Here is a 21,636-nt window from a genome sequence, read left to right on the forward strand (position 1 = left end):
TCTCTCTCTCTCTCTCTTCTCTCTCTCTCTCTCTCTCTCTCTCTCTCTCTCTGGTTAATTTCCTTGTTGAAGCTGCTGAATACTTTCGCTTTAACGTATTGGCGTGGCGCGGATTATTTTAACCACCAAAAGGTATTGTAGCATACAGTTTACTTGCCAGTTTACAGTTTATTAGCCTACGTTAATGAAGTAGTTACTCTATTCCAGCATATATTTTATCTTACCGTTACCGTTACTTTATTTAGACTATAAAAATGATAATGAAAAATAAAGGCGTGTCTTTATGAAAACACGCTTTTTAGGTTCAAAACATAACTCTTGTAACAGTTTTCAAACATATTAGCGTTAGTTAGTGTAAATGTAAACGTCATCTAAAAGTATAAAAGTAGGAGTAGCAGACTATTAAAAGTAATTTATTGTGTTGCTTTTAATAAGGACATCGAACCCCCCCCCCCCCCCCCCCCCCCCCTCTCTCTCTCTCTCTCTCTGTCTCTCTCTCTCTCTCTCTCTCTCTCTCTCTCTCTCTCTGCAACAGTATCAAGCAAGTAATCTTTCACTTATCGGTGTGGCAGCAGGTTATTTCCAACATGGAAAGGTATTGTAGTCAACACTTTATATTACAGCTTATAGTGTTTTATTTTTCAACACATTCATGTTTACTGTTGATTGATTTAACTGTAATAAGACATGAATACAGAACAAACCTTCATTTGTGATTAGGGGGTTGTATGTGAGGAAACTCACTGTTTATGTTCAAAACATAAAAACACTTTTCTGTAACAGTTTGTGAACACATCAGTGTTTGGGTGTTAATGTTAAAGTCATGAACATGTTTATTTGTTGTAATGTTTTTAAAGCTGTTTGAATCAGAGCAGGAAGGCTGCTCTTTAAATCATTGTTGTGGTTAAATTTTAACATTTGATAGACGCATAATAAAACAATATCCAATTATGTGATTTCTCTGCCATAGACTGTTGATTGGACTCTGACATTGGACACTGGTTTGGACTTTGATACTTAAGTTATTTTATATAGGCTGTTTATTCAGGTCAAAAACTCTATTTATCAAAATTGTTTTAATCGGTTATCTGATCAACTTTAATTCCACTTATTTTATATTTTATTAAAACCAATCACTGTGGTTGAAGTTAGGGTGCTGGTGTGTGTTTTAGAAGTATAGTTTCCTAACTAGCTACTGAGCGCCCTCTAGTGGTTAGTTAGGTTTACAGCTGCTTGATGCCAAGTTTTAAACACCATAATCCCACAGCACGTGACAGAGGGAGGTACTAAGCTTTAAACTTTATTGAACATTGGTGTGCAAATATTTAAATTTTTAATATCTACCTGGTAGTTTCTGGCTATCCACCTGCTACTGTGGCTGGTAATTGACTATAAAGTTAATTTGCCACCCTGGTGGTCTTCCTCCTGTCTATCAGGTCTCATCAGGAGAGACCAGACTCTCCTGAACCCAGCTGTGTGCCCATGAAGAGTGACCGATCAGACGTTGTCCTTGTTGATTTTAAAGATGAACCCCATTCTTCTGAAAAGACGTAAGCTGTTACTACCATTTAAATGTTACTGTGTTCATGTTTTAACTATTTTTATCCAGAGAAGTTTTTTTCAGCATCGCTCTTCGTTACATACATATACTTATATATTCAGACCTCAGAGCTGCCCAGTATGTACCACAGTCTGCTACTTTTGACTACTAAGAACTCCAGCGGAGCAATTTGAGACTTAAGTTTCTTTGTATAAGGGCTTTGGTGGGAGTTGTGGAGGGAGAGAAGAGTGTTCCTCATTTACTGTGGTTGAAGTTAGGGTGCTGGTGTGTATTTTACAAGTATAGTTTCCTAACTAGCTACTGAGCGCCCTCGAGTGGTTAGTTAGGTTTACAGCTGCTTGAGGCCAAATTTTAAACACCACAATCCCGCCTACTCATTTACTCTCCTCACACTCCAAGTCAGGAACTGTCGACCCTCTGGTCAAAAGCCTGCCTCTCTAACCTTTTTACTACCATCACCCCTGTTTTGTCCATCCTGTGTTTCTATCAGGATCCAGGAGGAGAGACCAGACTCCCCTGAACCCAGCTGTGTGTCCATGAAGAGTGACCGGTCTATGGGTCATCTTTTTGACTTCAAACAGCACCCTATTGATCAAAGGTAAGGATTTACAAATGATGATGTAAACAGATGGGTTTGTTATCAGACTATCACTAATGAGATATATAATTGGTCCGGCCCTTCACACCATGTTGACTTAGTTTCCTCTTTCAAAACATCACATCCAATAGTCAGAGCAGCATTTACAGTGGAGTTCACCTTGTGTTTTTGCCAGGATCCATCATAACAGATCACAATACCTGTAATGACTTGTTTGTGTGTGTGTGTGTGTGTGTGTGTGTGTGTGTGTGTGTGTGTGTGTAGGTGTGTGTGTATGTGTGTGTGTGTGTGTGCACACCATTTTCTCAGTTGGCCTTCTTCACTGGCTCATATCACCCGTGAGCAGCTTAACATTGCTTCCTACTTGCCAATTATGCCCGCTCCAAAGCCTAGACAGCCAATCATAATACCCCATTCTCTATGACAGCTAATACAGACTGCTGGATTGTGACACTGGTAGCCTGGCTGTTCACCCGCTTCGGATGTTATCAGCCGATTAAATGGCCGTTATCGGGACCATAGATATGAGGTAGTATTGCCCTACTCGACCTCCTAGTTGGCTCAGTAGGCTGTTATCATCTATTGGTAAACTGGATCACAGCAGGGACTGGCTACGTTGGTCTGTGTCCACGTCACGTGACTGTCAAGTTTCTCTTTGCGGCCAAAAAAAAAATGGCTGACATTCCTTTTATTCTCAGTGGAAAATGCTATATTTTAACATAATTTCGGCATTAAAATGCGTTTTGATAACATTTCTAGCGAGAAATGTGCATTTTATTTTCATAATCTTCGTTCAGTGAATGTATATGATGTTTAGTTTGTTAGTTATTACGAAGATTCATTCAGGCTTTTTTACTCTTGCTATGGTGGTTGCTATGCACGCTGCTATCGCTGAAACCACATGTAGTTCTTCCGGTTTGCAAAGTGATCATAAAAAGATATATCTACTGAATATATAAAATATCTAGTACAGCCGAACTAGTGATTACACTGCATCTAGGTGATGTATGTTAAGAAAAAGTAAAGATGTTGGTTTATTTCAGATATTTTAGCCAAAACAGGAGTCAAACGCGTCAAGTCCGCCCACAATGCCCTTCCGTGAGCCACGTCATCCAACGTGTTTCTGTGTCGACTCCTGTTTTGGCTAAAATATCTGAAATAAACCAACATCTTTACTTTTTCTTAACATAGATCATCTAGATGCAGTGTAATTACTAGTTCAGCTGTACTAGATATTTGATATATTCAGTAGATATATCTTTTTACAACCCTAGATTTACAACCCTAATTTGCAAACCAGAAGAACTACAACTGTGGGCTGATTTATATCAAGCTGCATGGCGCGGCTCTAGGGAATTGCAGTTTTTAAAAAATATTAGTGTTTTTCCTAGAATTGGAAGTTGTGAATACTGAATTGAGAGTACACTGAGGAGTTTAAGGGGATGGTAAACACATTTGTGTAATCAGATTTTAAATATCTAATTGTTAAATGGGTGAAAATTAACTTTAACCATATTTTACCCATATTTGACAGCGCCCCCAGTTGTTGAGTATATTCACATGATAGCTGAGGTTAAGAGCTCTCTATAACAGTTGGTCCCATGTCTGTAACCCCATTTGTTGCTGAATTATAAGCCTTCAAACATACACCGAGGTCAAGGTTCAAAGGTCAGTATTTAAAATCAGGAGCCATGCATAATCTTCATACTGACATGTGTTACTCTCCAGGTCGAGACCTTTCCAACGATGTATTTGGTTTAGCTCTACAACAAAGAAACAAAAAGCTTCATTTTATATATTGGGCCTTCAAAGTGCTCTGTGAAACTAGGCCTGGGATGGCTTGTGTCCCTGAAATGAGAAAATTAAAACTTTGTCATAGAGCTAAACCAAATACATTGTTGGAAAGGTCTCGACCTGGAGAGTAACATATTTTTCATCCATTTAACAATTAGATATTTAAAATCTGATTACACAAATTTGTTTACCATCCCCTTAAACTGCTCAGTGTACTCTCAAGTATTTAAAGTGTGTGTGTGTGTGTGTGTATGTTAGACATAATATGACCTAATATGTCATGCTTTTGTTTTCTCCACAGAGTCCACCAGGAGAGGTCAGAGGCTCCCAGTGGTCAGTCTGGCCAGGAGCATCAAACAGACCTGGACTCCATATTTATGGTGTGTAAATGTTAACAGATTTTACTTCAACTACAAATGAAATGAAAAACAAGCATCTAATTGTCTCCATGCTACACTCTTCAGACCAGTGGGTTTTTCAATCCATGCAGGATGGATTTGAAGTTGATTTTTACAAGTTTAGAATGAAAGTTTAATTGGTGGACTATGCTGTTTTATTTCTTTCTTTATTTAGTCTATTGGTGGTCTTTCTTTTTTTCTTTCTCTTTTGCTTTCTTTGTTGCTTCATTTTTTCTTCTACCCAAAAATTTGGACTTGCATAACTTCAACATACATTAAGATATTAATTCCACTCAAACTAATTGTGCAGCTACTAATGCAGATGGGTAAAATCAATTTTGACAGCAACATTCCAGATGGTGGCGCTGTCGCCACTGATCAAAAGCAAAAATTTCAAAAGGTCAGGACTTCTAGAAACATGACTTGAAAAACATGAAATTTGCCTTTGCCATATTAGATTTTCGACTTTTTTTTTTTTTTTTGACAGTTTTTCATAGCAGGCTCAAATTTTTTGATCTATTGACACCAAAATGGATACACAGTTTCAGAAGACCAAGGGTCATAATTTCATGGTAGTTTGTCCAAACATAATACAATTTGGTACATATGCACAAGGGTGTACTGTATGCATATATGTCAAGCCGAGTTGTAGCCTATATAGGAAATTTTGTTCTGATTGGTCAATGTAAGCATGGCTTATTAGATAGTGTTTTATAACCCAATTTCCTGTGAGATTCTGATTTGAAACAGACCTAAAGCTTTGCTTAAGGTTTGTTTCTGGTCCCAACTGGTCTGGTCCCAGCAAATATGACAGTAGAGTAGTGGTGCTGTCACCATGTAAAAAGTAAACATTCCAAACGTACCCGAGTAATTCTTACAAAACTTCCAGTCAGATCATCACTTAATCATTCCTTTCATGTTGATTTGTGTATTCGGTTAATTGTAGTCTCTTTGATTGCATTGCATATCTGTGTGTATGGGTGTGTGTTTGCGTGTGTATGTGTGTGTGTGTGTGTGTGTGTGTGTGTGTGTGTGTGTGTGTGTGAGTGAGTGTCTCTTTTTAGGTATAAAAGCATATGCAATTGGTAATGTGTGTATATTTGGGCTTACATATAGCCTATGTATCTTTGTATTTAATGATTCAACAATTTATGCATTTTTGGCTAGTCTACAAAGATAAATGTGACACTGTATTGTCTAGTTTATATATTATTCTGTTCCAGTTGCTTGAGGAGAACATTGTCACTTATATGAAGAATGAACTGAAGAGGTTCCAGACGGTTCTGGGTCCAGATTATCCAGAATGCTCAGAGAGGCAGAGGGAGGATGAGGTGGAGGTGGGTGGTGAAGACGAAGAGCAGAGGAGGAGCAGCAGAGAGGCACTTCTGAAGATCACATTGCACTTCCTGAGGAGAATGAAGCAGGAGGAGCTGGCTGACTCTCTGCAGAGCAGTAAGAGGCTTTTTTGTTTTTTTCATTCTTTTTTATTGCACATTATTACAAATAACAATAAAGACAAACAACAAAGACAATAACAATCAACCCACCCCCACCCCCACAACAGTAAACATAGACGCAACCAAGCAGACAAAACAAAACAAACAAAAAAAAAGTAAGTAAGTACTAAGTAAGTATACAGGATCAGGTGAGATTCTCTCTAGGTACAACCACAAGGGTGACCATGTCCCTCAGAATTTGTTCAATTTCTGATGCAAATCATAAGTCAGTTTTTCCAGGGGTAAGAAGGTTGAGGTCTGTGACAGCCACATACTTGTAGAAGGTACTTGTGGAGTAGACATAACAAAGTATACATTTTTTAGCTAGATAAACAAGAATATTTAACAAACAGTCGGTGTCTTTGTCAAAGATTGTAACTGGGTCATAACTCAAGAGATACAGGCTTGAACTCATAACAAATTGTTTTCCTATAATATCTTGAATGGTTGAGTGAACATCTTTCCAATAATTTTGGATCTTGTCACAGGTCCTAAATGAGTGGATAAAAGTACCTGCATGCGCTTTACATTTACTTTTAAAATTTGAAAAAATGTTAAATGTTGTTCAGGTACACTTGAGAAAGATTCTATTACAAATTATTGACCAATCATTCCTACTGAATGTTACCTCCAGATCATGCTTCCAGACGGCTATTTGACATATATATATATATATATATATATATATATATATATATATATATATATATATATATGAAATATTACCCTTGAGGCTATCAGTGGAAATAAGACATTTCTCAAACTCTGACATCTCTAAACGTAATTTATCCTCCCTCAAAAGAGACTGCACAAAGTGTCTTATTTGTAACAATTAAAAGAAAAACCTTGTTGGGTAAATCAAACCAATTCTGATCTGTTCAAATGATTTCAAATGATCCTGTGTAAAGAGACCTGAGAGATCCAGGAGTCCTTTTGACAACCAGTTTAAAAGAGCAATGCTTCTAATTTGTGGAAGGAAAATCAGGGTTAAGAGCAATGGAGGACCAAAGAGAAATAATGGTTGGAATATTTAAATATTTTCTCACATCCCTCCAAGCTAATAGTGTGTTGTATACGATCAAATTGCTAGTTAAAGACTCCACATGATCGACATTATAAATAAAAGAGAGTGATTTAAGCCATCTTGGGTGGCAAGCAAATGATTCAGTGCTAACCCATAGTGAATCATGCCTATCTAGAATCCAATTTTTCATGTTTTTAATTTGAGCAGACCAATAGTAAAGCTGGAGATTGGGCAGTGATGCTCCACTCAAGCCTTTTGGTTTAATGAACTTAGAAAACTTGATTCTCAGCTTTTTATAATTCCATATATATATCTAGAAATATGAGTATTCAATCTTTTAAAAAAGGTAGAGGACAGAAAGCATGGAAGACTCTGGAAGTAATTCAGGCGGGGGAGAATATTCATCCATATAACATTAATTCTCCCAAAAAGGGAGGTTGGTGAGGCAGACCATTTGACTAAATCTTCTTTAATTTTCTTGATCAGGGGTGGATAGTTTACCTGGAATAATTCATTAAGGTCAGGGGTGACCGAGATGCCTAAATACTTAAAGCCTTTCTCTGTATGAAATGGAGATTGCAGTAGAATGTCAGCATTGCGGAGAATATTTAGAGGCATTTCCATAGATTTATCTAAGTTAATTTTATAACCTGATAGATTGCTGTAGCAGGCAATGGTGTCCAAAACCGTGGGGATTAAAATTTAAGGGTTTGTCAAGTATAAAAGGACGTCGTCAGCATATAGCGAAATGCAATGATCTTTCTCATCTACTATTACACCACAAATATTGTTGTTGGATCTGAGGGATTCGGCCAGGGGTTCAATGATTAACAAAAATAAAAGTGGAGATAAGGGGCAACCCTGTCTACAACCCCTACTTACTGGGAATTTCTCAGACAGCAAGCCATTTGTGTTGACTGTTGCCATTGGGTCAGAGTATAGAAGTTTGACTAACTTAATGAAGTTGGAACCCAAATTAAACTTTTCCAGAACAGAGGAGGACTTGTCCAGACTGATGTTCATTATGCAATTGAAATCACCAGCTAAGAAACCAAGACCTTTACAATATTGGCTAAACAGCAAAACCATCTGTAACATAAATTGAGGGTAGTCCACATTTGGGGCATAAATATTTAAAATTGTAATATGCTGGCCAAGAATGGAACCTGTAATCAAAATAAATCTACCTTCTGACTCTCTCTTCATATTCAAGTATAAAAGGAATGTTCTTATTTATAAGAATTGCAGTACCTCTTTTGTTTGAGTAATAGGAAGAGAAATACATTTGGCCAACCCAATCTCTTTTAAGTTTTCGATGCTCTTTACTAGACAATTGGGTTTCCTGAAGCAGGGCAAAAGCAATTTTTTGTTTTTTTAAAAATGTTAGAATTTTTTTCCTCTTAATTACATGACCAATCCCTTGGACGTTCAACGTAACAAGTCTAAATGAGTCAGTCATAAAGAGTGTTATATAAGCAAGTGAATACTATAATCAAAGTAATACTGACTGACAACATAAAACTTCTGTGAGACCCTGTAATTAGAAAAACAAAACAAAAAACAACAGAAACAACAGTAACAACAACCTCCCCCCTCCCCAACTCTGACACCAAACGACAGGGTACATTACAAACATAACAGTCGCCATACATCGTCGTTTATAACTGACCACAATATCAGCATAGCTGCTTGTACCCACATCACCACCCCAAATGTGCTTCCAGAGTTCCATTTGTTGCCCCCAAAATTTAAAAAAATTAGGAAAAAAAAAAAATGAGGGAAAAGGTCCCTGACATCACAAAGGCAACAAACATAACCACAGGCTGATTGATACTGGCTAAGGAGAAAAAAACAAACAATAACAAAAAAACATTCACATTAGTCTGTCAGGCAATTTGCCATTTAGCTTTGGCTTGCCACAGTAGCATGGCCAGCCATTCTACTGTATATCCAGCCTACTGTAGTACTGTTACCTTATAAGTTGTCTATAGTTTCAGTGGGGGAAATGGGTAGGAACAAAATTATTTTTCCTCCTATAGTAGTTCCACATTGCAACGAGTCACAGATTCGGGGTCGTCATGCAGGCACCGGAGTCGGGCTGGGTATGCAAATCCCCAGTACATGTTCCGATGAGCCATAGCCTTCCTCACTGTATCAAACTCCCATCTTTTCCATAGGACCTCAGTAGATAGATCCGAGTAGAACCGTCACGCTTCTTCATCACAGCTCTCAGAAAAGTTTCTTTTTGGGAATAACGCAGAAAGCGCACCAGTATGCTTCTAGAGAGCTATTAGGGCTTGGAGCAGGAAAATTCTGCAGGGACATCCAGCCAGCCTGGTAGCATATCCTGGATAAATTTCAGAAGTGGGGTGCTACCCTCAGCATTTTTGACTAGGTTCACGATCTTAATGTTTTTGCGCCGACCACGGTTCTCCAAGTCATCAACTTTTAGCCGTAACTGATCTATTGTTTTCTTCATGGCGGAGAGCTGGGTACTTTGAGAGTTATACCTGTCCTCAGTGGCAGAGATTCTGTTTTCTGCTTCATCCAACCTCCTCTCTGTTTTCACCACCCTGCTAGTCAAGCTTGAGAGGGAGCCCTCCACAGAAGAGATTGAAGACTGTATCTCTTTCAGTGAGCCATCTATTCCGTCCAGACGAGAACAGACCGATTCATCAATGCCATCTAAACGAGAACCCACTGCTTCAGATCTGCTCCACCATTAATGCGCTCATTTGCAGTGAGGGGCTCGTGTCAGAGGCTTTTAACAAGTTTAACATGATGTAAAGGGGAAATGGTGGGAAAATGCAAAATGATGTGATTCATTCTTTTTTTCATTCAGAAACTCTTGCTCCCATCTGCCAACGTAAAGTCAAATCTAATCTGAAGGAGAAGTTTCAGTGTTTGTTTGAGGGGATTGCTAAAGCAGGAAACCCAACACTTCTGAATCAGATCTACACAGAGCTCCACATCACAGAGGGAGAGAGTGGAGAGGTCAATGATGAACATGAGGTCAGACAGATTGAAACAGCATCCAGGAAACCAGTGAGACCAGAAACAACAATCAAATGTGAAGACATCTTTAAACCCTTACCTGGAAGAGACAAACCAATCAGAACAGTGATGACAAAGGGAGTGGCTGGCATTGGGAAAACAGTCTTAACACAGAAGTTCACTCTGGACTGGGCTGAAGACAAAACCAACCACAATATTCAGTTCATATTTCCATTCACTTTCCGAGAGCTGAATTTGCTGAAAGGGAAAAAGTACAGCTTGGTGGAACTTGTTCATCACTTCTTTATTGAGACCAAAGAAGCAGGAATCTGCAGGTTTGACAAGTTCCAGGTTGTGTTCATCTTTGACGGTCTGGATGAGTGTCGACCTCCTCTAGACTTCCAGAACAATGAGATCTGGACTGATGTTACAGAGTCAACCTCAGTGGATGTGCTGCTGACAAACCTCATCAAGGGGAAACTGCTTCCCTCTGCTCGCCTCTGGATAACCACACGACCTGCAGCGACCAATGAGATCCCTCCTGACTGTGTTGACATGGTGACAGAGGTGAGAGGGTTCACTGACCCGCAGAAGGAGGAGTACTTCAGGAAGAGATTCAGAGATGAGGAGCTGGCCAGCAGAATCATCTCACACATCAAGACTTCACGAAGCCTCCACATCATGTGCCACATCCCAGTCTTCTGCTGGATCACTGCTACAGTTCTGGAGCATGTGTTGAGAACAGATGAGAGAGGAGAGATGCCCAAGACCCTGACTGAGATGTACATCCACTTCCTGGTGGTTCAGTCCATACAGGGGAATGTCAAGTATCATGGGAGAGCTGAGACAGATCCACCCTGGACTACAGAGACCAGGATGATCATTCAGTCTCTGGGAAAACTGGCTTTTGAGCAGCTGGAGAAAGGCAACCTGATCTTCTATGAAGCCGACCTGACAGAGTGTGGCATTGATATCAGAGCAGCCTCAGTGTACTCAGGAGTGTTCACACAGATCTTTAAAGAGGAGCGTGGGCTGCATCAGGAAAAGGTGTTCTGCTTTGTCCATCTGAGCATTCAGGAGTTTCTGGCTGCTGTTTATGTCTTTCTGACATTCATCAACACTGATGATGTTCTAATGTCAGAGCAACTATCAACATCCTGGAGGTTTACACTATTTAGGGACAGATCTATGGCAAGTCACCTCTATCAGAGTGCTGTGGACAAGGCCTTACAGAGTCCAAATGGTCACCTGGACTTGTTCCTCCGCTTCCTCCTGGGTCTTTCACTGGAGACCAATCAGACTCTCCTACGAGGCCTGCTGAAACAGACAGGAAGTAGCTCACAGACCAATCAGGAAACAGTCCAGTACATCAAGGACAAAATCAGGGAGAATCCTTCTCCAGAGAGAAGCATCAATCTGTTCCACTGTCTGAATGAGCTGAATGACCGTTCTCTAGTGGAGGAGATCCAACAGTACCTGACATCAGGAAGTCTCTCCACAGTCAAACTCTCCCCTGCTCAGTGGTCGGCTCTGGTCTTCATGTTGCTGTCATCAGAAAAAGAGCTGGACGTGTTTGACCTGAAGAAATACTCTGCTTCAGAGGAGGGTCTTCTGAGGCTGCTGCCAGTAGTCCAAGCCTCCAATAAATCTTTGTAGGTACATAGAAAACTTGATAGGTTCAATATATTAAATTTGATCATTTTTACTTGCAATAATATAGAAGCATTTTCAAAGTTTAATGATTGATAATTCTTCTTCAGGCTGAGTGTCTGTCAGCTGTCAGAGAGAAGCTGTGAAGCTCTGGCCTCAGTTCTCAGCTCCCAGTCTTCTAGTCTGAGAGAGCTGGACCTGAGTGACAACGATCTGCGGGATTCAGGAGTGAAGCTGCTCTCTGCTGGACTGGGGAGTCCACATTGTAGACTGGACACCCTCAGGTCAGTATTCTTGAGGGATTCAAGATTCAAGATTCAAGATTCAATACTTTATTGCCATATCAACAGAGTTGATTGGAATTTGTCTTAGTGAGCTCACTTAAACACAGACAAACACATACAACCACTCACTTAAAAAACACATAATACATTCAAAAAAGAAGTATAAAACAGATAGATAACATCCAAGCCCTAAAATAATCATAAAAGCATAAAAAAAATGGGTAGAATAAAATAAACTCCAACACATAAGAACACCATGGGTAAAACACTAGCACCTGTAGGGGAATTAGCAGCAACATCAAACGACCCACTAGATAAAGTGCTTCAAATGCGTAAGTAAGCGCATAATAAAAAAACATCTGTCTTATTGCACAGTGATTTAAACTTACTGAGCGACCTGCGCTGCTAAGTTTAGAGTGTTAAGGAGGCGGACAGCTTCTAGATATGTGCTATTTTGCAATCTGGATGTTCTGGTCTTAACACTTCTAAGTCTTTTTTGAGAAGGCAGAAGATTAAAAAGGTTGTTAGCCGGGTGAGAGGGGTCCTTTAGAACTTTAAGGCCCTTCTTTTGTAGTCTAGCCTCATAGATTTCTGCTAGGGGTGGGAGATCGCATCCGATAATTCCGGATGCAGTACGTACCACTTTGTCCAACTGTCTCCTGTCCTCAGCTGACATGTTGCCAATCCACACAGTTATTGCATAGGTAGGGATGCTCCACTGCTGCTCTATAAAACTGCACCATTCCATTCCTGGATGTACCACATTTTCTCAGTTGTCTTAAAAAGAAAAGTCTCTGGTGTGCTTTCTTGAGAATAGTAGTGGTGTTATCCTCCTATTTCAAGGTGGAGGAGATTGTCACTCCCAGGAATTTGTAGCTGTCCACTTGTTGAACTTCAGAGTTGTTGATGACCAAGGGTAGGTGGTCCCCACGGCTCTTCGAAAGTCGTGGGGAAAGTCCACTAGTAATTCCTTGGTTTTAGAAAGGATGACCCTGCAAGTTTGATATCAGGATTTTCATAGTCATTTTAGTGAAGTAATTTTCATCTTCTTTTAAGAGGAAATCTTGTAATATTTCAAAATCAGTTTTCTTTCCATCCAGCTTTACATAGACAGTCATAAAATCAGTGCCTTACAAAATACAGATATCAGTCTCATTAAATATAAGAGAGTAACGTTTTCAAATCTGTATATCTTCATTGAGGCTGAGTGTCTGTAAGCTGTCAGAGAGAAGCTGTGAAGCTCTGGCCTCAGTTCTCAGCTCCCAGTCCTCTAGTCTGAGAGAGCTGGACCTGAGTAACAACGACCTGCAGGATTCAGGAGTGAAGCTGCTCTCTGCTGGACTGGGGAGTCCACAATGTAGACTGGAAACTCTCAGGTAAGAACAATTTACATCTCTTTCTCAGTTGATTTGACACATTTCTCCAAACTACATCCATGTTTTCAAGACTGTCTGTCTCAGGTCAGTATTTCTGAATCTGCAAAAGGGTGACCCTACAAGCTTTACATCAGGATTCCAGAGCCAATTTTTAAATGGCATTTCAATCTAACAAAGGAAAAAAGGGAGAATAGTGCACTCCAAAATCACCAAGGCACTCTTACTTGTACATTAAAAATGTCTTTATTATCTTGGCATGTCCAGTAAGGAGAGTCAAAACATACAAAAGGGGATGTCTATCCCACCTTACCTCGCCTTCATCAGGGTAGGGTTTCAATCTAACTGGAAAGAAGGTCTTGGACTTTTCCAGCCCCTGTTCTATTCTGATCACTGATTCACTGTGACATCTCCAGCTTGTTCAGAATAGAGCAGCTAAGATTTTAACTTGTGCTAAAAAGAGATCATATATCCCCATGTGTAGTGTCTCTACACTAGTTAGCAGTTGATATAGCATTGATATTAAGATTTTACAGAGCACATTTAAAGCATGGCTAGTTTTGGCCCTTAGTTACAGAGAGCAAACTAAGATCTTTGGGTCCGTCTGACTGTCCCTCAGTCTAGACTCAAGGTGATTACACTTTTGCTATGAGGGCCCCTAGACTGTGGAATTACTTCCTGAGGGACTTAGGCTAGCAAATTCAAAAAATGCTCCATAAAACACTCTTTTATTGAGTTGCTTTTGTGTTATATTTTGTTCTTTCTAATCTTCTCATGTTATTTAAAAAAAAAAACAACAACATTATTTTTTAAAATGTTTACTAATTTTTATATAAACATTATATATTTTGTCATTCCTTCTTGTGGCTGATTGTACTAATGTACTATTCCTTCCTTCTAATTGTACTATTCCAACCCATTCTCATTCCCAACTCATCCTATATTGACACTTTGTCAAATCCCTTGGCATCACTGTAATGACGCAAAAGGTACCCTCTTGTCTGCATTGGAACGTACCGGGTGTTCAGTAGACTCCATGGTAAAGCCTCTTGCGGCAGTATTGGATGCCTACCTAGACCACGGAACATGGAAGTGTTACATAGTCTAGCCTAAATTTTCTGCCCAAATAAGGGGTTCCAGTTTGCTGCATTTCTTTGCTTGAGCTCTTTGGTGCTAAGACCAAGTTGGGATATTATTTTAAGAAGCTCACTGATCTGAGGCCATGCATAGTAAATGTCATGGCCATGTCCATCTGATTATCAACTTATCACCCCTTGGTAAGGATAAACCACAAATCAGCTATGGAGACTACAAGGTCATAACATGGTAATTTTAAGAGATATGTGTAGGAAACTTAATCTGTAAACAGAGGGATATTGAGGCTACAACATACTATAATCCTGACCATGTAGAACCATTCAGGAGGTTTGGGGGAGGGGCTAAATTGCATCAAAAGCAGCAATGTTATCCAATATGATTTTTCCTATGACAACAATCCAGATGTATTTGGTAGGTGAAATTAGGTCTACACTAGCCTAAATCCAAAAGTATGACTGTGATTGGGAAAACATCAATACCTTGAAGGATGTTTTCCACTAGGCTGGAGTTTCAAAGGGTCTCAGAAAGTATGCTTGGAAGAGGCTGGAGCCGGACAGAGGTGAAAATTAAAAATTGAAGACATATTTGGAAAAACCTTGACCTGGAGAGAAACATATGCCAATATGAAGAACATGGGTGGTTCCTGCACTGCAATATTGCCCTTTGAACTCTGACCCCGGGCCACATTTGAAGGCTTATTATGCAGCAACAGAAGGGGCTAGAGACATGGGGTCAACTTTTCTAGAAAGCTACTGAGATGCACTTTCATGGGGTGAGGTTACTGATGGTGGGCGGCACTGAGTTGGGTTGAAATGCAATATTTTCTGAAATTCTCTTGCTTCCCATTAAGATGGCTCAAATCTGACAAAAGATATGTTTTTTTCCACCCTCAAATACCCCAGTAACAATGTCAGTTCCATGTTTACAGTGTCCACTATGGGAGAAACAACAATACAACTACAATACCCACACAGCAGGGTGTGGAAGTGCTAAACAGTGCAAACTGTAGTTTTTCCGGATGGCCTAAGGTTAGGGTTGTGAAAAGGCAAACTGCTCAGTATTACAAAGATGCAATACAGTCTGAACCAAAAAGTTACAAAAGGATATAACCAAAAAATTACAAAAATATACTTTTGTTGGTGCTATTTTGCTGCGTTTATTAAGATGCCACTGATATAACTTGTTATACAGGTTATGAGCCAAATGTATTCGTTTATTCATTTATTTATTTAGCAGGTGACATCAAGTGCCAAAATGCAAGCGATTTTCTTTTTTTTTTCTTTTTTTTTTTACATTTGGCCTCGAAATTGCTCAATCAATATTAGCACCAAATAGCTTAAGCAAAGACATGCAGCAAACCGGAATCCCTTATTTGGGCAGAAATGTAGCCTAGACTATGTAACGCTTCTGTGTTCCGTGGTCTAGGAGAAAAAGTTGTGGGCGTAGTTCCTATACAGACGCGAAAGGGTACCTTTTGCATCATTAGAGTGATGCCAAGGGATTTGACAAAGCGTCAAAATAAGACGAGTTGGGAATGAGAATGGGTTGACTATTCCCATTCTTTCTTGTGGCTAATTGTACACAAGAACATAGCATATGCCATTTGGTGGATGTATTTATCCAAATCACCGCACAATACCATGTGTGAATACATTTTTAGCATGGATGAAGTTGGTGACTCCAGATAGTGGATACAGCAAACTGTGCTTTTAGAGGGCTGTAGACGGTAAACAGAGAGCAATGCTAGTAATAATAATATGAAAGCAGTGCCCAAAAAAACACAGACAATAATGACATTAACATATAAGAGGATAACATTTTCATATCTTTCCATGTCAATTTAGGCTGAGTGTCTGTAAGCTGTCAGAGAGAAGCTGTGAAGCTCTGGCCTCAGTTCTCAGCTCCCAGTCCTCTAGTCTGAGAGAGCTGGACCTGAGTAACAACGACCTGCAGGATTCAGGAGTGAAGCTGCTCTCTGCTGGACTGGAGAGTCCACACTGTAGACTGGAAACTCTCAGGTCAGTATTCTTCTTCTTCTTTTTTTTCCCCATGCATAATGTCAGTGAAGGTACCTAACCTCTGTACAATTTTCTCTATTTTGGCTTTCTAATCAGCCAGGATACTAAAATTTAGCTGTACTTTCTAGTCCCTCTGAACTATTTTCCATGATTATAGTTCATCATTTTCTCTCCTTACTGCCTCTGTTGTTAACACCTAAAATACCGCAAAGGACTTCTCAGATTCTGTCACAAATTGAGTCAAGAACTCTCAAATTGTGTGTGTGTGTGTGTGTGTGTGTGTGTGTGTGTGTGTGTGTAGGTTGTCAGGCTGTCTGCTCACAGAGGAAGGCTGTGCTTCTCTGGCCTCAGCTCTGAGCTCCAACCCCTCCCATCTGAGAGAGCTGGACCTGAGCTACAATCATCCAGGAGACTCAGGAGTGAAGCTGCTCTCTGCTGGACTGGAGGATCCACACTGGAGACTGGACTCTCTCAGGTATGGAGAGGCTTGCTGCCAGGCAGAGGCGATGTCTTATAGAGGAATTAGGGATTGGCAACCATTTTCTCAGTCATACTGTGCAGCTGTGTCATCTTGTTTAATCTTTAACAGGAGTTATGTCTGATGTTGAGTGGAAAACTCACAAGGAAGGTTATTTAATGCCCATTTATTTTTGCACTGCGACAGCAGGGGCTCAATAGATCGCAATGTCGGTCGGTCACTCTGTTCACCACTTTTGGTCATGTGGCTGAAAGTGTGCCGCAAGGAGTTAGATTGCAGCCTCTCATTGGGAGACGCGAGTTTGATTCCCAGCAGGGATGCTTCCAAAAAATGCAATGTCACGGGGCTGTTAAGGCCCTGACACACCAAACCGACGTCAAAGAACCAGCGGCGACTAAGGCCGACTGTTGCGTCGCCCCACGTCTGGTCCAAAAAGTTGCACTTGAACACACCGCAAAGACTACAGCCGACGGCCAACTAGCACGTACGTTCTGCGCATGCGTGAGGGGAAATAACCGTCTGATAAGAAGTTGCAAATGGCACTGGCGTTGTCAGCCCTTGGTCTTTTGGTTGTGGAAGACGAAAGGAAGAGGCGGAGGCGAAAAATAAATAATGCCGCACTAAATGGGTGAAATCATGAATAACGTTACTCCAGAGACAGGCTCAAGGGGCTTTCCCGAACCTGTGTCGAGAGCTGGAGATAAATGAAACCTCAGATTTTAAAAATTTCGCTCGGCTCTTTCCTGTTCCAATCATCCAGAGGCAAAACAACGAACTACCAATCAGAGTGATCTCTCTCACCGACGGCTCTGACGCCGATTCAACATGCTCAATCGGCCGAAAAGACGGCGACAGGGTCCGACTAGTGCCGACGGTGCGGGACACACCGCAAAAACTAGGGACACCGACGCTTACCGACGCCCCAACATTGGCCGACGGCCGACCGTCGGTTTGGTGTGTCAGGGCCTTTAGACTCTTAGTCTTGTTCCATTATCAAAGAGAATATGCTGGTCTGACTTTGTTTATCCCCCCCCTACCCCCTCCCCACCCACCCAGAATGCACCATGAAGATAGAGTGCAACGGTTGAAATCACACCTGGGGAAGTGTAAGTGTGTATTTAGTTAGCAGTAAGTGTCATCCAGTCATTCAAATCCTACTGTGAAAGCAGATGTTGGCTGATATACTGTGAGATCATGAAAGTGTTAAATAATTCATTGTCACTTTGTTAATAAATCAACAAATAAGTAACAGAAAAGGTTTATTAGATCAAAACCTGCTGCTGTATTGTGTCTTGTTCTCTCAGATGCCTGTGAACTCACAGTGGACCCAAACACAGCACACAGAAAGCTCTCTCTGTCTGAAGACAACAGAAAGGTGACAGCAATGAGAGAGGAGCAGCCATATCCTGATCACCCAGAAAGATTTGACTACTGGCCACTGGTGCTGTGTAGAAATGGTCTGACTGGGCGCTGTTACTGGGAGGTAGAAAGGAAAGGACTGGTTGATATAGGAGTGACATACAGAGGAATCAGAAGGAAAGGAGATTGTGCTGACTGCAGGCTTGGACAGAATGACAAATCCTGGAGTCTGTTCTGCTCTGATAAGGGATACTTTGCCTGGCACAATAAGAGAACAACTATCATACGTATCCCTCCCTTCTCTGACTCTGACAGAGTAGCAGTGTATCTGGACTGGTCTGCTGGCTCTCTGTCCTTCTACAGAGTCTCCTCTGACACACTGATCCACATCCACACCTTCCACTCCACATTCACTGAACCCCTCTACCCTGGGTTTGAATTTGGGTTAAGGTCTGGTTCCTCAGTGTCTCTGTGTCAAGATAGAAGACTAGAGTTGCCTCCTGTGTAGAGAAATGACACAGGGAAGTGACAAGACAAGACAGCTGCTGAAATTATAATTCGCTCTGTACAGGATCATACACACACACACATTCATGCAGCATATTCACATATTGATGTTAACACACCTACAGAATATTACACATATAAGTTCACTCCTAATTTCCCTTTGTACAAACATGATTCCTCAGTAAACAGTGTATTTTATGTGTACAGAAACTGAACATGGTTTTAACATGATACAAATTTAAGTTTGAGTACAAATTTACATGAACAATTTATTAGCTAGCTTGGAGCTTTTTATTTTAGTTGGTATTTTACTAATCCACTCCAAGCTAAATGTCTCTGTTGTTTCTTCAGTTGTTTCCCAAAATAACGGTTTACATGAATATTGTTTGTTCTTCATTTCAAACGAGCATAATCTTAAGCATTTTTTTTTTTTTACTTTAATTTGTAATTATTATTGCCAAAAAATAATCCAATATTTTGTTGTGTTGTTTTATAAATTGTGAGTCATGACTTCTCATAATCAAGGAAAATGTAATATATGACATCACTGATTTACATTGCCAGATTGGTTGAACCAAGATGTCAGAGACACTCAGATTCACATATTCATGTAAAGTGTCTAGAATTATGAAAACAAAAACACACACAAACATATATCTATTTTTTAATATAGATGCATTTTTACAATTTCTGCTGATGGACCAAATCTATTTAAATCTTGACTAAACAAAGCAGGACATCTCCTTTTGGAGTCTGACACTAGATTAATGTTGTCAGAGGTTTGCATTCAAACTGATCTTGAGAGCTCATTATTACAAACATAAAACATTAAAAAATATTGCCAAATTATAGGACACTGTCCCCTTTTTAGAATAACAATCATAAAGTCGATTCTGGTCAAATTCCCCTTCAAGCAGGGGTGAAGAGTATAATATTTCCATTTTGGGGAACCTAAGACCTTGACTTATATACATTTCAAAACAAGTTGAGAACTTTCATTTTCATCTACTGAGTAATATTGTGTTGTATTTTTCTTTTTAAACAAGTACAGTTTTAAACCTAAGTTGATGACATTAATATGTAATTATGAATGCTCTATAATAAACCAATATTGTTTTTTGGTCTTATTAGTTGTGAATGGACTCTGTTAATATTTTGTGTAGTTACGTCGCCCTCTGGTGGGTCACACTGGCTGGTTTAATGTCGGTTTATATTGTTGCTCTGGTGTTTTCACCCGCGTCTGTGTGTTTGTCCGTCCGTCCGTCAGCTAAAAGGATATCCAAAAACTTGGGCACGGATTTGCACAAGACTTGGTATGAAGGTTGGTTATGGGCCATGGAAGAACTGATTCACTTTTCATGTCGATTGCGGGGTGTTGTCAAATATGGCGGAGGTCTGTGCTCTACTCAGCACATTTTCTAGTTTCTGCTGTGATCAGCTGCCCTGGGATCCACTGTTACCACTGATCCAGCTCTCAGTATTGATCATGGAAAACAGGCATAATCCCAAACATGATCCAGGACACATAATGAAATAATATAATCTTGAGTTACTTTGCCTTGTTTGTAGAAGAGTAGGAGTTTTAGATTAAGGTTTCAACATAACAGTGAGTGGTGCTGACTACGGGTCCCCAGAGTGTCCAGTATGTGTTTGACCCTTCAGTTCTCCTATAGAGATATGTGTGCTGAACAATGGAGATGTTCTACTAAGGAGAAATATCTCATTTAGCCCTATTTACACTGTTGCAGTCGGGGTTTTGTTCTATGACCAGTAGAGGGCAGCATTTCATTAAACACAACAGTACATTGTTCATACCAATGAGCAACTGAATCAATCCACCTGCATGTCTCTGGACTGTGGAGGAAAATGGAGCAGCCGGAGGAAACCCAGGTGAACACGGGAAGAATATGCAAACTCCACACATAAAGACATGAGAATTGAACCAGGGACATTTTAGCTGTGAGGTGACAGTGCTAACAACTCACTCCACTTTTTATAAATGTTTAAGAATTTGCCCAGACATTTCATATGAAAACCTAAAAAAAAACAAAAAAAAAACTTGCCAAATACTACCCTATTTTGGAATTTTCTCAACGTATCCCCGTCAGATTAGAGGTCAATTTTACTCCAGAAAACAAAACCTTACTACAGCATCAACATACATGGAAAACTCAGCTGTCACTGACCGGATCAAAAGTTCAAATAAAATTCCACACTGAACAAAATATCTAAATGTCAAAATATTTAAACAAGGTAAGTGCAATGACAACAGTTTGTTTCCTTATAAAGGTCAGGCCTCCATTTGGGATAATGGGATCAGAATGAGGTTTTTGTTTGAATTGACGTCGCCCTCTAGTGGTTCGTACTCGCTACAGCCTGTGTGCAGGTTGACTGGGCTACTGTAGTTTTATATTGTTGCCCTCCGCTCTGAAACAAAAACAAAATAATAATAAAAAAAATATCTGCCTATATGAGTAGTCTAATGTATCTCGTTGGTATGTCGCTATATAGGAGATACTATTGTAGCCTACTGTTGTAAACTTAGATATGGGCAGTTGCAGTAAACATTCACTGACTAAGAGCAGTAGCTCCCCCTTCTGGACTGATAAAGAAATGACTGGTATAAGTACTACAATTAGCAGTAGTAGTAGCAGTAGTAGTAATACTAGTTGTAGTAATAGTAGTAGTTGTTGTAGAACCATTAGCAGTAGTAGTAATACTAGTAATAATAGTAGTAGTAGCAGAAGTAGTAGCAGTTGTAGTGTCACTTGTAGTAGTAGTGGCAGTAGTAATGGTGGATGGTTTGCGTAGGCCTATCTGTCTGGAGTTGGGGGAGAGTTGGGCAGGACAGCAGGTTTCAAATCTGTTGAAGCAGAGTCACATCATTGGTCCTATCCAGGTTCTAAAGCTATACATAATAAAGTAGTACTACTATTTCTAGTCTTATCCAGATTCTAAAGCTTTAAGTAATAAAGTACTTATATTGATTATTTCTAGCCTGTGA

General features: G+C 40.0%; 2 protein-coding genes across 2 annotated transcripts in view; both read left to right on the forward strand.

Annotated features, from left to right (window-relative positions):
* Window positions 1–21,636, forward strand: part of LOC139916982 (uncharacterized) — a 99,772-nt gene that overhangs the window by 34,314 nt on the left and 43,822 nt on the right. The window lies entirely within an intron of this gene.
* Window positions 106–19,759, forward strand: LOC139918916 (NACHT, LRR and PYD domains-containing protein 3-like). Its single transcript, XM_078284750.1, has 12 exons — window positions 106–132; window positions 536–595; window positions 1,437–1,550; window positions 2,052–2,159; window positions 4,255–4,333; window positions 5,575–5,803; window positions 9,714–11,517; window positions 13,002–13,175; window positions 16,115–16,288; window positions 16,590–16,763; window positions 17,823–17,872; window positions 18,071–19,759. Exons 2-12 carry the CDS (start codon window positions 588–590, stop codon window positions 18,631–18,633), a joined length of 3,477 nt encoding a protein of 1,158 aa, XP_078140876.1. The 5' UTR covers window positions 106–132; window positions 536–587; the 3' UTR covers window positions 18,634–19,759.

The sequence above is a fragment of the Centroberyx gerrardi genome, chromosome 7 (genome assembly GCF_048128805.1).
Source record: "Centroberyx gerrardi isolate f3 chromosome 7, fCenGer3.hap1.cur.20231027, whole genome shotgun sequence".
Classification (NCBI taxonomy): Eukaryota; Metazoa; Chordata; class Actinopteri; order Beryciformes; family Berycidae; genus Centroberyx; species Centroberyx gerrardi.

What these genes read in the sequence shown, in the direction of transcription:
- LOC139918916 (XM_078284750.1), top strand. An exon ending in CCCCATTCTTCTGAAAAGAC is followed by an intron (nt 1,551 to 2,051) that starts GTAAGCTGTTAC and finishes TGTTTCTATCAG; the next exon opens with GATCCAGGAGGAGAGACCAG. An exon ending in ACCTGGACTCCATATTTATG is followed by an intron (nt 4,334 to 5,574) that starts GTGTGTAAATGT and finishes ATTCTGTTCCAG; the next exon opens with TTGCTTGAGGAGAACATTGT.